Source organism: Microcaecilia unicolor, chromosome 2 (assembly GCF_901765095.1).
Source record: "Microcaecilia unicolor chromosome 2, aMicUni1.1, whole genome shotgun sequence".
NCBI classification, from domain to species: Eukaryota; Metazoa; Chordata; class Amphibia; order Gymnophiona; family Siphonopidae; genus Microcaecilia; species Microcaecilia unicolor.
Genome location: NC_044032.1, coordinates 58,932,751 through 58,947,423, shown reverse-complemented (window position 1 = coordinate 58,947,423; position 14,673 = coordinate 58,932,751). Strand labels below are relative to the sequence as shown.

Genomic DNA, 14,673 nt, shown 5'->3' with positions numbered 1-14,673 from the left:
GTCTGTGCCCTGAAAATGGCAGAAACAAATCAAGGTCAGGTATACACAAAAAGTAGCACATATGAGTTTATCTTGTTGGGCAGACTGGATGGACTGTGCAGGTCGTTTTCTGCCATCATCTACTGTGTTACTCACATTACTATGGAGTATGTGACTTGTATAAATACACACTTGCATAGATTGCTGTTGCTGATTCAGGGTTCGGTGATAATGGCTTGGAAGATGATCTACAGTCTGCAGAACTCTTAGGGAGTGGACCCCTTCTCCCTGGTTATGGAAGGCACATTTTCTAGTCCTTGCACTGGTACCGCTGAAGCAAAAGTCAGCCTGGATCAAGAGCTTGTGACTGTATCTTGTACTTGACACCTAAAGTGTAGAATAGGATAGCAGGAGAAATCGCCTCTTTTCACTTGCTGGAAAGTGTGCTTGTGTGGTTGGGGGGGGGGGGGGGGGGGTTCCTGTATCTGACAAAGTTGAAGCTGATTGTGAAATGTGCAGGCTTCGCCTTTTGAGATGGATAAAATCCAGCATTATTGATGACCATGATGTAAAGTTTGGGGCCAGAAGTGTCAAACCTTTCCTTAAGATAGGGTGGACACAGAAAGCCAGCAAACAAACAAAAAATTAGGGAATGAGAGGAGAGCGTGAGACAATGTATAATGACGTGGGAGAGTATGAAATTAGGGAACAGAAGGAGAATGGGAAACTGGAGTGGAGGATGGAAGGGCACTGGGAGACTGAAAGATTGAAAAACTAGGGAGCAGGAGGAGAGGGATAGGAGAGTGAGGCATGGAGGATGGCTAAGGCCATTTTTACCATAGCCAGAAAATGGCTGGTCTTCTATTTTTTTTTCTATTAATAACCATGGCCATTAAAAAGAGTTACAGTGGGAACACTTACCAACACCTATTACTGCCTACAGAATAGGTGTCGGTAAGTGCTTACGAGGTAATCCTGTGCTAACCAGTTAGCTCATGGTAATGCGGACACACTAATTGACTAGCACACAAATGCCTACTCTTTGCCCCCCAGACACAACCCCTTCCACAAAGAAATTTTTTTTAGCGTGCACTGATTTGGAACTTATCGCAGGATGTCTGACCGCATTCTGTAGTAAACCATTTTAAGCTCTGGTAAGCGCACGCAAGTGTTTACCATAGTTTAGTAAAAAGACCCCTAAGTTTGTGTTTGAAAAATGAAGGATTAAGTCATTTGCCCAAGACTACAAGGAGCAGCAGTGGGATTTCAGCCCTGCCTTCTCTGCTCTAACCATCAGATTGTTCCTTCATTCTATTCCATATTTCGTACCCATTGCAACATAATGGGCATTTTACTGGTACTAGTTATAATAATGTACCATGTTCTAAGTTTATGCATTTACCAACATAAGCTGTATATGTGGTGGTCTGCTGATTTATCTCTCTTTTTTTTTTTTTTTTTTACCCATTATACAAAGCCAATTATGGAATTTGCATTTTAGTAGAGTATAAAAGGTGAAATCTTCTGTATCCTGAGGTTTCTATAGGGCAGTAGTGAAGCACATGGGGTAGCTTATGCCTGTGCTCAGAAGATTGCTTTAATGATTAGTAATGGGCTATTTTCCAATTACGAGGAATAAATGTATTAGGTTTCTGTGTTATGTCAACCTACCTTAATTTGATTACTGTGAAAGAAATGGATTTATCTGTCAGTGTTACTTAATTAAACCTCCTCATTGATGTTATACAGAGTAATATAGTGTGGTTTGCACATTCATGTCTAACTACACAAAGAAAATTAGTTGAAAGTTCAGATACGACTCTTGAAGATAAGCATACAGAAATAATAGCAAGCCATTTCTAAAGATACTTAGGCAAAGTCCTGAGTATCATAGGTGGAAAATCTCAAAAGTTTATTGTGTAGAACATGTGTATGTTTAGTTTCAAAACTACAAATGGTTAGTGAGTATTATAAAATTATATAGTTTTAAGTTTTTATTCAGAGATTGTAGCAGTTGCCTTTCAGCAATTGAACCCCCAGTGTCACCTATGTTTGCGAAAGCATCATAAATTATCTGATGTGCAGTAATATACATTTTGCAGGGCTGGATTTAAAATTTTGACTCCCATAGGGACTAGGTCTGAGGGAGTGGGAGTTAGTTTCACTAGATTGCCCCTCTCCAGATGTGTTCTGCTCCCTTTGGCTTCTTCCCATTTCATGTACAAGGCGGACAGCGTATAGGTACTGTGTTACCTACAGTGCCAGATAGCATGGGTGGACATGCAGTCACTACAGGTAACATGTTGCAGACCCATGACATCACTGATGCAAATGACCCCTAGCAGTAGTCTATTGGTACTACTTCTAGGGGACATAAGTGTAATTTTAGATGACAGTACCAACACGTGCGGAAGCGGAGGGGGATCATTGATACCTGGAACAACTCAACCACCGATACTGACCTGAGGTACATCCTGGGAGGGGGTCCAGGATGGGCTTGTGCTGGTGGTGGCATGGACAGGAGGCAGGAAGTGTTCATCTGGCCATGTTTAGATTGGGGGACTAAGGGCCCCTTTTACTAAGATGGGTTGTAGGCGCATAAACGTTTTAGCGCACGCTAATGCTAGAGACACCAATAGGAATATAGTGGGTTTCTCTATCATTAGCGTCCACTAAAAAGTTATTGTGCCTACAGCATGGTTTAGTAAACAGGGCCCTAAAACAGCAAGCTCGGCAGGGGCGTAGCCAGGCACCCAATTTTGGGTGGGCCTGGGCCCAAGATGGGTGGGCAGAAGAACTCCGTCCTGTCCCACAAGTGATTTGGTCTCTCCCTCTCTCGCCTGCATGCCGTATGATCTCTCAAATATCCCCCCTCCCCCACATATGAGCAGCAACTAATACACACTGCTCATGCTGGCCTCACGCCTTCCCTCTGATGCAACTTCCTGTTTCCACATAGGTGGGAATACATCAGAAGGAAGGCTGTGGGGCTTGTACGAACAGTATGTGTCAGTTGCTGCTCACCGCAGGCGAAGATCTGCTATTTACAAGATATACAGGAGGGATAGTTGTTGGAAGTTTTCAGCTGGTGGGGCTTGGGGATCCCTGCCAACAACATCATAGGTGTGCCCACCCAGGCCCACCCTTGGCTACGCCACTGAGCTCGCCTAACATTTTCAAATACACGTGCACTAATTTACCACCCCAACAGGTGCAAACCACATGGATACTTTTGGTATACATGTCTTCCATGCGTTAATTTTCAAAGAAAAAATAGTGCATATTTTATTTCTGAAAATTGGTAAGCACATGGGCTAAAACTGCCTGTGTTGCCAATAACTTGGAGTACAGGAGTAGCCTAATGGTAAGAGCTATAGGCTGAGACCTGTGGAAACCAGGATTCAAATCCCACTGATACTCTTTGCGATATTGGGCAAGTCAGTTAACCCTCCATTGCTTCGGATGCAAAGTTAGGGGGTCCTTTGCTACAGTGAATTAAGTTTTGGGCTTAATGCTGTAAAACGCTGAATTTTAGTGCACAGCAAGCCTCAAACTATGCTGGATAAAGAAGGGATATTCCCACAATTTTTTTTATTAAAGGTTGTGGGTTAACATTCTGCCCTAGCTGAGGTAACATTTTATCATCTCTCTGACCTCATGTGCAACTTTCTTTAAATTAATCACCTTATTTTATAACCCATCTAACTCTCTTACCTATTTATATGCTCCTTCTTTGCTTATACCCTACGCTGTCTGTTAAAATGTTCTATTACATACTGTGTTAACATTGTAATTAGTATACTATGCCATAGTTTCTATTGTTATTTGAATATTTTTACTGCTGTAATGGTCTATTGCTTATGCTTGATTTATTCTTACTGTACATCGCCTTGAGTGAATTCTTTCAAAAAGGCAGTAAATAAATCCTAATAAATAAATTAACATGTCTACCTGCACCCATATTAATAGTATGTTAGCAAGTTAGCATACGATTACTATAAAGCACTAGCTAGCTAATGTTTCCACACCCACTCTCCGCTCATGCCATGCCCTCTGAATGAAAAATGTTGAAAAATTCAGTAATGTGTGGTTTAACACACACAAACAGCAAACTACCGCAAAACCCATTAAGTGCTGTTGCGCGGTAGCCTGTTTAGTTAACCCCGTGTTAGTAAAAGGGCCCATTAGGTTGTAAGCCCTCTTTGGGACATCCTACAGTACCTGAATGTAATTTACCTTGAGCTATTAGTTAAAGGGTATGAACTTCATTTTTCTTTTCAAAGGGGTGAATAAACATGTGGATAAAGGTGAGCCGGTCAATATTGTGTATCTGGATTTTCAAAAGACATTTGACAAAGTACCTCATGAAAGACTCCTGAGGAAATTAGAAAGTCTTGGGATAGGAGGTGGTGATTTAGTGTGGATTAAGAACTAGCTTTTTTTTTTTTGTTACATTTGTACCCTGTGCTTTCCCACTCATGGCAGGCTCAATGCGGCTTACATGGGGCAATGGAGGGTTAAGTGACTTGCCCAGAGTCACAAGGAGCTGCCTGTGCCTGAAGTGGGAATTGAACTCAGTTCCTCAAGACCAAAGTCTACCACCCTAACCACTAGGCCACTCCTCCATTTAAAAGAGAGAAAACAAAGATTAGGGTTAAATGGTCTGTATTCTTAATGGAGAAGGCTAGATAGTGAGGTTCCCCAGGGGTCTGTGTTGGGACCGCTTCTTTTTAACATATTTATAAATGATCTAGAGATGCAGTGGCGTACCATGGCTGGGGTGGTGGGGATGGTCCGCCCCAGGTGCACACTAAAAAGGGGTGCAGGGAGCAGCTGGGCGACTGTTGGCTTCGTTGGTTCCCTGCTCCCTCTGACATTGCTTTCTGTTCCGGGGAGGGGAATCGGTGGAGCCGACAGCCGCATAACTGCTCCGTGCACCCCCAGGAGATGATGTGCCAGGGGGGTTGGAGGTATTGTGCTGGGGGGTAGAGGTGATGTGCCAGGGGAGGTGATGTGCCGGGGGAGTGATGCGCGGGGGGGGGGGGGGGGATGCGCAGTGGTGATCCACCCCGGGTGGTAGACAACATAGGAACACCACTGTAGAGATGGGAATAAATAGTGAGGTAATTAAGGGACCCTTTTACTAAGGCGCATAGGCGCCTACACACGTCCAAGGTGCATCAAATTGTTACTACCACCTGGCTACCGTGTGCCCTGGGCAGTAATTCCATTTTTGGGGTGCGCCCAAAACATGTGGTAGAAAATATTTTCTATTTTGTATGCGGGGCCCTTACCCGGCGGTAATCAGCAGTTGACACGTGCAGCATGCTTACCACCCGGTTAGCACGTGAGACCTTACCGCTAAGTCAATGGGTGGCGTTAAGGTCTCAGACCAAAAATGGACGTGTGCTGTTTTTCATTTTGCTCCACGTCCATTTTTCGGCATATTAAAAGATCCCCTTTATTCCTGGCGCGCTCAGGAAATGGACCAGCGTGCGTCCAGTACACGCGCAGGCCACTTTTGGGCATGCCATAGTAAAAGGGCCCCTAAATTTACCGATGACACAAAGTTATTCAAAATTGATAAATTGCAAGAGGATTGTGAAAAATTGCAAGAGGACCTTACTAGACTGGAAGACTGGGCATCCAAATAGCAGATAATGTTTAATGTGAGCAAGTGCAAAGTGATGAATGTGGGAAAGAGGAACCTGAAATATAGCTAAGTGATGTAAGGTTCCACATTAGGAGTCACCGCCTAGGAAAAGGATCTAGATGTCATCCTTGATGATACATTGAAATCCTCTGCTCAGTGTGCAGCAGCAGCTAAGAAAGCAAATAGAATGTTAGGTATTATTAGGAAAGGAATGGAAAACAAAAATGAGAATGTATAATGTGTTTGTTTTGCTCCATGGTGCTACCACACCTCGAGTACTCTGTTCAATTCTAGTTACAGCATCTCAAAAAAGATATAGCGAAGTTAGAAAAGGTACAGAGAAGGGCAATGAAAATGATAAAAGGGGACAACTTCTCTATGAGGAAAGGCTAAAGCGGCTAGGGCCCTTGTGCTTGGAAAAGATATGGCTGAGATATGATAGAGATTTATAAAATACTGAGTGGAGTGCAATGGGTAGACGTAAATCACTTGTTTACTCTTTCAAAAAATGCTAGGACTAAGGGTCACGCAATGAAACTACTAAGTAGTAAATTTAAAACAAATTGGAGAAAGGTTTTCTTCACTCAACGTGTAATTAAACTCTGGAATTCATTGCCAGAGAACGTAGTAAAAGCAGTTAGTAAAGCAAGGTTTAAAAAAGTTTTGGATAATTTCCTATAGAAATGTCCATAAGCCATTATTATGATGGACTTGGGAAAATCCACTGCTTATTTCGAAGATAAGCAGCATAAAATCTGTTTTACTGTTTTGGGAGCTTGCCAGGTACTTGTGACCTGGACTGCCCACTGTTGGAACAGGATTCTGGGCTTGATGGACTTTCAGTCTGCCCCAGTGTGGCAATGCTTATGCTCTTATGCTCCTGTAATCAGTTTGGCTACAATGTCTGCAAAACTCTGACATGTTTGGGGATGAACGTTAATAGCAGCAAACCTGTATTGAATAAAATTGTCTTATGAATAGATGCATAGCAGTTGCTGATCTGAAAATTGTATTAGTTGTCAGCGATTTTAACTTGTAGGATGATTTTTGTTGTTTTCACTCAAAACATTGAGAAACTGGAACATTTTGTTGCTCAACCATTTGGTCCCTGAGAGTTCGCTGCATTTCAGCTGTGAATTAAAGTAGTTAATTGAAGTTGTGTTAGAGTTTATTATAATTTTAGTAGCCTGGTCTCTGACACTTAATAAAAAGGTAACTGGAGATGAATTTGAAACATTAATTTTAAATTGGATGGTCAAAGTGTAAGTGGTATTACAATAAAACCTAAAGAATTTTATTTTTGTTCCTAGATGTAGAAGACAGAACTAGCTCAGGGTCCTGGGGGAATGGTGCACATCCTAGTCCATCCAGGGTAAGTAAATTACTAATTTTCTCACAAATCCAATTCCATAAAAGTACAGTCTAAATTGTGAGTTTAGCAGTGGAGTGGAGGGTAGTCTAGTGACTTCCATCCCTGCCCTGGAGCCACAGCTGACCAATCTTGTTTTCAGAATGTATGTATATACGACACAGATTTTCATACTGTAGCTAGTACTATTCAAACTATCATTTATATTCATTGTGTATGATGAATTATGGATGCAATTCAATAAGACACCTACCCCCTGTTTACTAAGCCACGCGGCAGTGCCAGCACAGCCCATTGAAAGGGAATGGGCAGTGTCGGCATTAGTGCACGGCAGCCGCTAGCGCAGCTTAGTAAACAGGGGGGCTAGTGTTCTGCCCCCATTTGCATGGAGACAGGCTATTTTTTGTTTATATGTAAAACATTGTCTGTAACAGGTTACATTGCCTGTATCTTTAAATAAGGTGTGCCCTTGAACTACAAATCCTTGTAATCCTATAGTTTTCTGTAATAAACTCTTCCAGAGCATATGTCCCAGATCGCTGTGTCTTATGGGACTCTTTCTATTGGCTTGCCTTGTTCTCTGCGCATGCTGGGCTAGTTCTCCTCCCTCTCCTTATCGGGTCTGTCAGAGTTAGTCTGCAGCATATCTCCTCTGTGAACTGAAACTGCTTTTGCTGTATTTTGCTATGTGACCCCCTTCAAGCTGCTGTGATGCTAACATAGCATAGAGGCAGACTACTTATTGTTTATGTGTATATGTTAAGCATTGTCTGTAGCAGGTTACATTGCCTGTATCTTTAAATAAGGTTGTGCCCTTGAACTACAAATCCCTGTAATCCTGTAGTTCTCTGTAATAGGCTCTTCCAGAGCACATGCCCAGATCCCTCTGTTTTATGGGTGAGATATACTGCTTATAGGACTCTTTCTGTTGGCTTGCCTTGTTCTCTGTGCATGTTGGGCTATTCCCCCCCCCCCTTCTCTACCCCATCGGGTCTGTCAGAGTTAGTCTGCAGCATATCTCCTCTGTGAACTGAAACTGCTTATGCTGTATTTTGCTGTATGACCCCCGTCATGCTAATGTGACACTTTCAAGATTTTATCAGTGTAAAAGTATAAACAATATCTTTACTCAGCCTGTTGTTGAATTAATCCCAGCTTCTCTCTTGCATGGAGAGAGAGCTGGTGAAGATTTCCAGTTTGCAAGGCAAAAACTCTTGACCAACACATCTGAATTGTAAGGTATTTTTCCTTGTTTGATTAGTGCATTAAAGAAGATTTTGGTTCAAAAGTTCTGAGTCTTCTCATAGTGATGTTCTACACTCTGGTTTAATCTGCATGCCAATCACACCCAGTGAAAGGGCAGAACACTTATAATTATAGATAGAACAGATTATACATTTTTTAAATAAATAAGTAAGTCCTGAAAACTTGACAGGTTATGTGTGGCGCCAGGAGAGGGTGGGGAAACAGTGATCAATGGTTAGAACGGTAAATTGAGGAACAGGGAAGTTTGGATTAAAATCTTACTTTTCCTGCTGATGTTTTAGATTGAGCAATGAAATCTGAAAAAATAAAGAGTTTGTACATGATGTCCAAGAATTTAAATTGGGATTAAATTACTGCTTCATTTTGTTTTATAAAATACTTTGGAGAAAAGAATAAATCTGGTTGGCCGAACTTTTGTACGGGTGTAAAGAGATAATTGTATTACCTATCAGACACTGGAATTAATTATCCATTTAAATAAGTATTTAGGCCCTGATATGTTCTGCTGTCCGTTGCTGGAGTTAGTCTTGGATATTTAATGCAGGGCTGTTTCCAGTGATCGGCATCGAATATCCGTTTTTATTAAACCGCTAAAATGTTATCCGGTTATGCTGATATTCAGTGCTAACCAGTTGACTTTTTAGCGGTCAAAGATAGAAGAACTATTTATGTGGTTCTATTTGATTGCTAAATTTATCCGGTTAGGTGGTGAATATTGGCAACTAATTGGATAAATTGATCGATATAGTCGGTTATGTGCTAGTTGCTAACTGGCAATATTTAGCTGGAAATAACTGGTTATCTCCTGCTGAATATTATCTCCCGCTGAATATTGCCGGTTAGGGGTCGATATGCTATTTAATCGATTAGAGGCCATTCCTGACTGAATGCTGAATATATTACCAAAGTAGAGGGCTATATTTAGCATATGAATAAATCAGGGACGTAGCTAGGTGGGGCCACGGGAATCTGGGCCCCCACAGATTTCATCCGGGCCTCTGGTTTGACTGCTGGGGGTCCCCAACCCCTTCCAGCCAAAGCCTTCTTCAGCGCCGGTCTCCAGCACACCCGTGTACGCACCCCTGCTCCTTCTTCTTGCTGGCGTCCTCCTGTGCAGTGCACGTTCTTTTAAGTGAAACTGAGCATGCTCAGTTTCATTTAAAGGAGTGTGCAATGCACAGGAGGACATCAGCAAGAAGAAAGAAGAGCAGGGCAGCGAACGCGGCTGCGCCGGAGACCAGCGCTGAAGAAGGCTTCGGCTGGCGGGGGTTGTGGACCCCCGCCAGCCAAGGTCCTTGTTTTTGCAGGGAGAGCGATGAGGCGGTGAGGGGAAGCGGTGAGGTGATAGAGGGGGGCGAGACTAAAATGTGGCCCCAACCTCGGGCTCCGGCCCCCTCCCACAGTGAGATCTGGCTACATCCCTGGAATAAATAGCTTACAGCCTCAACCCCTATGACTCAAAAGTAAGGTTGTTCATCTTTAATATTGGGATGGAATAATACCAGCACTCTCCACATACCGCATCAAGTGACACTAGTAGCTCAGCTGGGAATAGAGCATCATATTAGAGGGACATTAAGCTGCAGAGGGTGTCATATTCCAGATGGAGCTACTAAACTAATGTCATTTCTGCTCTGTTGATGTAAAAATGAACTTAAAACAATATTCTTAGGAGCAAGAAGTTAATCCTGGGGTTATGGATACCTTTTTTTTTAACCACAGGTTGTAAAATCTGGTGGGATTTTTTTTTTAACAGGAGAAAATAACCTGTTTACTTACAGCCAGGTTTTATCTTGTACAGTTTTGTGTACGTCATATTGATCACTGGAACTGTCAGGTTTTTGTGTGAAAGCTATTTGGAGGCAATTCTATAAGTGGTGCATGGTGAGTGCCTATTGTATAACGGCTTCTCTGGGCAGCCAGATTCTGTTCTAGAATACTAATGTAACCTGACATTGGCATGCCTTATGTTGATGTGCCCACAGCCATAGAACTGGAGTAACCACAGGCACCTAACATGGCAAGGGTGTGCGTAACTGACATTCATGTGTAAGCTGAAGACTAGATTCAGGAAATGGCGCTCAAAAATAGTGCAGGAAAAAATCCACGCAGAGCGCTATTCCTTAAATGGGGCTCCGAGTTGGGCGTCATTTATAGAGTAGCGCTTAACACCAATTTCTGCACCAAAGTTAGGGTGCAGGGATTTACACCAACTGAAACCTGGTGTCAATTTTGATGCGTAATTTCGTCATGGATTGCCAGTTTTCAGTAATACAGCATGCATCTTTAGTGAACGCCCCCTGACCCTCCCATGCCCCTTCCATTGCCACACCCCCTTTTGAGTTGCATGCTATAAGATTCGCTTGTGGATCTTTATAGCAAGATGTGCACGGAAATCCAAATTGTTGCCAGTTAACACTAATAATTGATTGTTAGCTGCCAATTATTGGATCTAATTGGCTCGTTAGCTAATTTGCATGCTACTTATAGAATCCAGGAGTATGTGTGTAAGTGGCAGCACTGTCTGTGCTCTTCCCATGCTCTGACCATGTGCACGTGTCCTTTACATTTATGAACTATTTCACTTAAGTGTGCCCTCACAGAATAGCACTTAGTCCAATGTGCACAGCTGTTTAATTGCAGGTGGTGTATAAATGCTGCATCCAGTTATAGAATTGCCCTTCGCATAGCTGAATAAGAAAACAAACAGTGTGGTACCAAATGGTAGAGCTAGTATTTGATCTGTGGCAGAAGAGGTGAAAACCATTTTACGAGTGTAATAGCTCACACTAAGGTTTGCAGTTCCTGATTAAGTGGTACCTTCTCAGGCACCCTTTGCAAGACATAATTCTTCACTGAAATAAATAAGGCACTGTGACAGAAACTAGAAATAATGGTCTTACTTATTATATTTCCTACTTTATTATTATCTGTGGATGGTTTAATGTCGTGCTGCTGAACACATAGCTTGCGGCTTCATCTGCATTTAGTTCTTTTATTCGGTTTTGACATGCACCTCTTCCTTCCTAGTACTGGGAGGAAAATGTTATTTTAAAGTTTTCCCCTTCCACTGCAAGAGATAAATCCTGCTCTGTTGCATCTGGGTATAGCAGGGCGTTCCTTTTGTAGTATTTTCATCATCTGTGTCTCCGGTATCAATGATTGCCAGTATGTTATCACCTGGTTGTTGACACTGATATACTAACATTAATTTTCAGCATACAATAGGTTCTTTTCAGACTCACTAGCAGCTTTATTGAGCCATTATACCAGCTGTTGAGTTTAACATTCTGTTACGCTTCTGTGTGTGTCAGGGGCTGAAGGGAATCTCTCCTCATCTTACAGTATACATCGGTACAGTAGATGACGTTGGCATAGAAGGTGTAGGTCAGATTAGAAAAGCGATAACCAGTTACAGACGCAATCAATATTCACTTAAGGTTAATGTTGGGGAATGTGGAAAAAAGAACTATTTAATTTAATCATGAATATATGATTAAAGCAGTGGGTATTCAGTTTCACAACCTTTAGGTCTCTCTCTCTCTCTATATATATATGTCTTTTTTTTTATTGTGGATCACTCTAATCCCCAGCTCTGTCTTTTAATAAATCATCTGAATAGAAAAAAAAAATGGCTACGGCATTCACAGTAATTGGTACCAGAGATCATCCCAGCAACATGGAAAGGAAGAAGAGCTTTACAGAATGACTAATAAATTCAAGGACAATAAACCTCGGATAGCTACTAAAGATGCACAAAATATTGCTGAATACCAGGGATCCACGCTATCTACCCTTCTCCATTGAGAATACTGACCATTTAACCCTACTCTCTGTTTTCTATCTTTTAACCAGTTTTTAATCCACAATAGGACATTACCAGCTATCCCGTGTGAGTTTGCTGCGGTGCACCAGGGCACACTAAATTAAGTTGTACATATGAAGTATTCTATAAAGTGTGTGTACGTTTTCCCATACAATTGTGCATGCCATTTATAGAATAAAGCTATTAAGAGCTTTATTCTGGGGGTTAACAAATAGTTCTCTAACAATGCAGGAGGAAATATCATTTGTTTGTCTAAAATAATTTTTTGTGCAGCCTGATGGGCTAATACAATATGAGCTGTCAGGTACATGTTAGTTTTATTCAGACATTTTGTAATAGAAGTAGGATTGTGGCAATTAGACTTTTTTCCTATGTGCTTTTCTGGATTTTGTTTGATCATTTTCAAAAGTATGAAAAATCTCTTGGATTCCTTAAGCTTTTGTGTATATTTACTTTTTAAAATTTAAACTGTAAAATCATGACATTTTTAAAAATTGTGTTTATGAATATCTGTAGCGCTAATCATCTTTCCTGTAATTGTGAAGTTCCCTACCTCCTTTTTATTGAATTGTGAACTGCTTTGATCTTACCTATGTAAAGGTGGTATATCAGGTAAAGAAATAAACATAAACTATAAGGAACACTGAAATGTTTACCTAAAAGAATACAGAAGATGATTTTCAAAGGGTTTATGCTCAAATCTTTGACAATTAGGCTTCTAAACACACCTCTTTGAAAATTTACTAATGAGGAATGCCTAAATTTATTCTCAGAATTTCAGTGAACAGCTAAATTTGGGTTTCTGAATAGTGCATGGCAATAGGGGTAGATTTAGGGCAGCGAAAAAAAGTTAGGAGCTTAGCACTAGTCACTTAAATTAGGCTCCTGAATCTAGGTAAATGAATGGTAGTCCTAAATGAGCATAACAGCAGAAAACTCATGGGTCAGTATTCAGCGCACAGAAGTTTTTCTAAATGGTGGTTGCTGTGGGTTTTTGTACCCAGATATTCCATCCAATACCTGAATACCGCCTGGCACTGAATATTTAGGGGTGACTTGGGTGGCACTAGCTGTCTGGCTACTGGTAATATTCAGGCTGGTATGCAAAAACATGGCTGTTCTAACTTTACCTAGGCAGTTACAAAATTAGCGGACTGAATATGGCTTCTAACTAGGATTCTCCCAGCTCTACTCAGACAATTCCCTCCTCCCCCTAAAGTCATGCCTGGCACTACCTGGATGGTGCCCAGGTGGTCTCTCTGATTTTCAGTGGCACTATCTAAGTAAGTCAGCAGGACTTACCCGGGTATTGGCCGTTTCTACCTAGATAAGTCTTTCTCAGTATTGACCCTTTAAGCTTTTATGTTTGAGAGAAAATTGAGGACAGAGTTAGGCCCTTAAGTGCCATGAAGTCCTGTTTTGAATAGGAGTTCTGTGTGGGAAATGGGACATCCAGGTTTGTTTGTTTTTTTTTAATAAAAGTTTCTGTGGTTTGTGGAGCCTTTTGTAAAATATGTATAAGGACACAGGCAAATATATACGAAGCAGTGATTTTTGTAAAAGTACATGTGGAAAGAAAGAGTGGCATCACTCGGTGATTATATGTGGAAGTGGTGTAATTTCCACATTAAATACTAGATTCAGTAAATGGCACCCAATATGGGCGCTGAAAAAAATGCAGGCTGACCGCTATTCTATAAACAGTGCTCCAATTTGGGTGCTGTTTATAGAAAAGCGTGTTGTGCTGGGATCCGCCCTCAGCTTTAGGTATGAGGATTTACACCAATTGAAATCTGGTGTAAATCCTTACTTGTAAGATAGGTGCGGATTCTACAAATTCTATAATCTGCACATACGTTTAATAAACACCCTTGACTCACTGACGTCCCTTCCATGGCCGTGCCTCCTTTTCATTTGCGCATTAAAAATTTTGCACACACATCTCTACAGAAGAGTGCTTAGTAAGATGCGTTCATAAATTCTAATTGGAACCAATTATCTGTAATAATTGGTAGTTAGTGCCCAATTATTGCTAGTTGTTGGCTCATTAGTCAATTAAATTGCGTCTACAAATTGGGCACATGTCCAAATTTGCGCTCGCAATTTTGGATGCCATATATAGAATGTGGGAGATGCTGTAAGTACAGAGATAAGCAAAATTCTGTAACCTAGGCACTAACATGTACATGCCTGTTAATCCCTGGATTCTATATTTGGTGCCCAAATTTATGCGTCTAAAGTTAGGTGCACTTCCAAGATGTGTATGCAAAGTAATTGGCTAATGAGCTGTTAACCATCAATAATTGGTTGCTAACAACCAATTATTAAAGCTAATTGGCACCCATTAGAATTTGCACTCTATTCTATAAAGCAATGGGTCTATCTCTCACAGTGACATACCTGTATATAGGAACATAGTAACATAGTAGATGACGGCAGAAAAAGACCTGCATGGTCCATCCAGTCTACCCAACAAGATAAATTCATATGTGCTACTTTTTATTTGTACCTGTCCTCTTAAGGGCACAGACCGTATAAGTCTGGCCAGCACTATCCCCGCCTCCCAACCACCAGCCCCAC

At 41.4% G+C, this 14,673-nt stretch overlaps 1 protein-coding gene across 1 annotated transcript in view; it reads left to right on the top strand.

Annotated features, from left to right (window-relative positions):
- Window positions 1-14,673, top strand: part of TCF4 (transcription factor 4) — an 816,409-nt gene that overhangs the window by 198,910 nt on the left and 602,826 nt on the right. Inside the window, exon 4 of the mRNA XM_030192973.1 lies at window positions 6,943-7,004. Within this exon, the coding sequence (XP_030048833.1) occupies window positions 6,943-7,004 (62 nt within the window). The remainder of the gene's footprint in view (window positions 1-6,942; window positions 7,005-14,673) is intronic.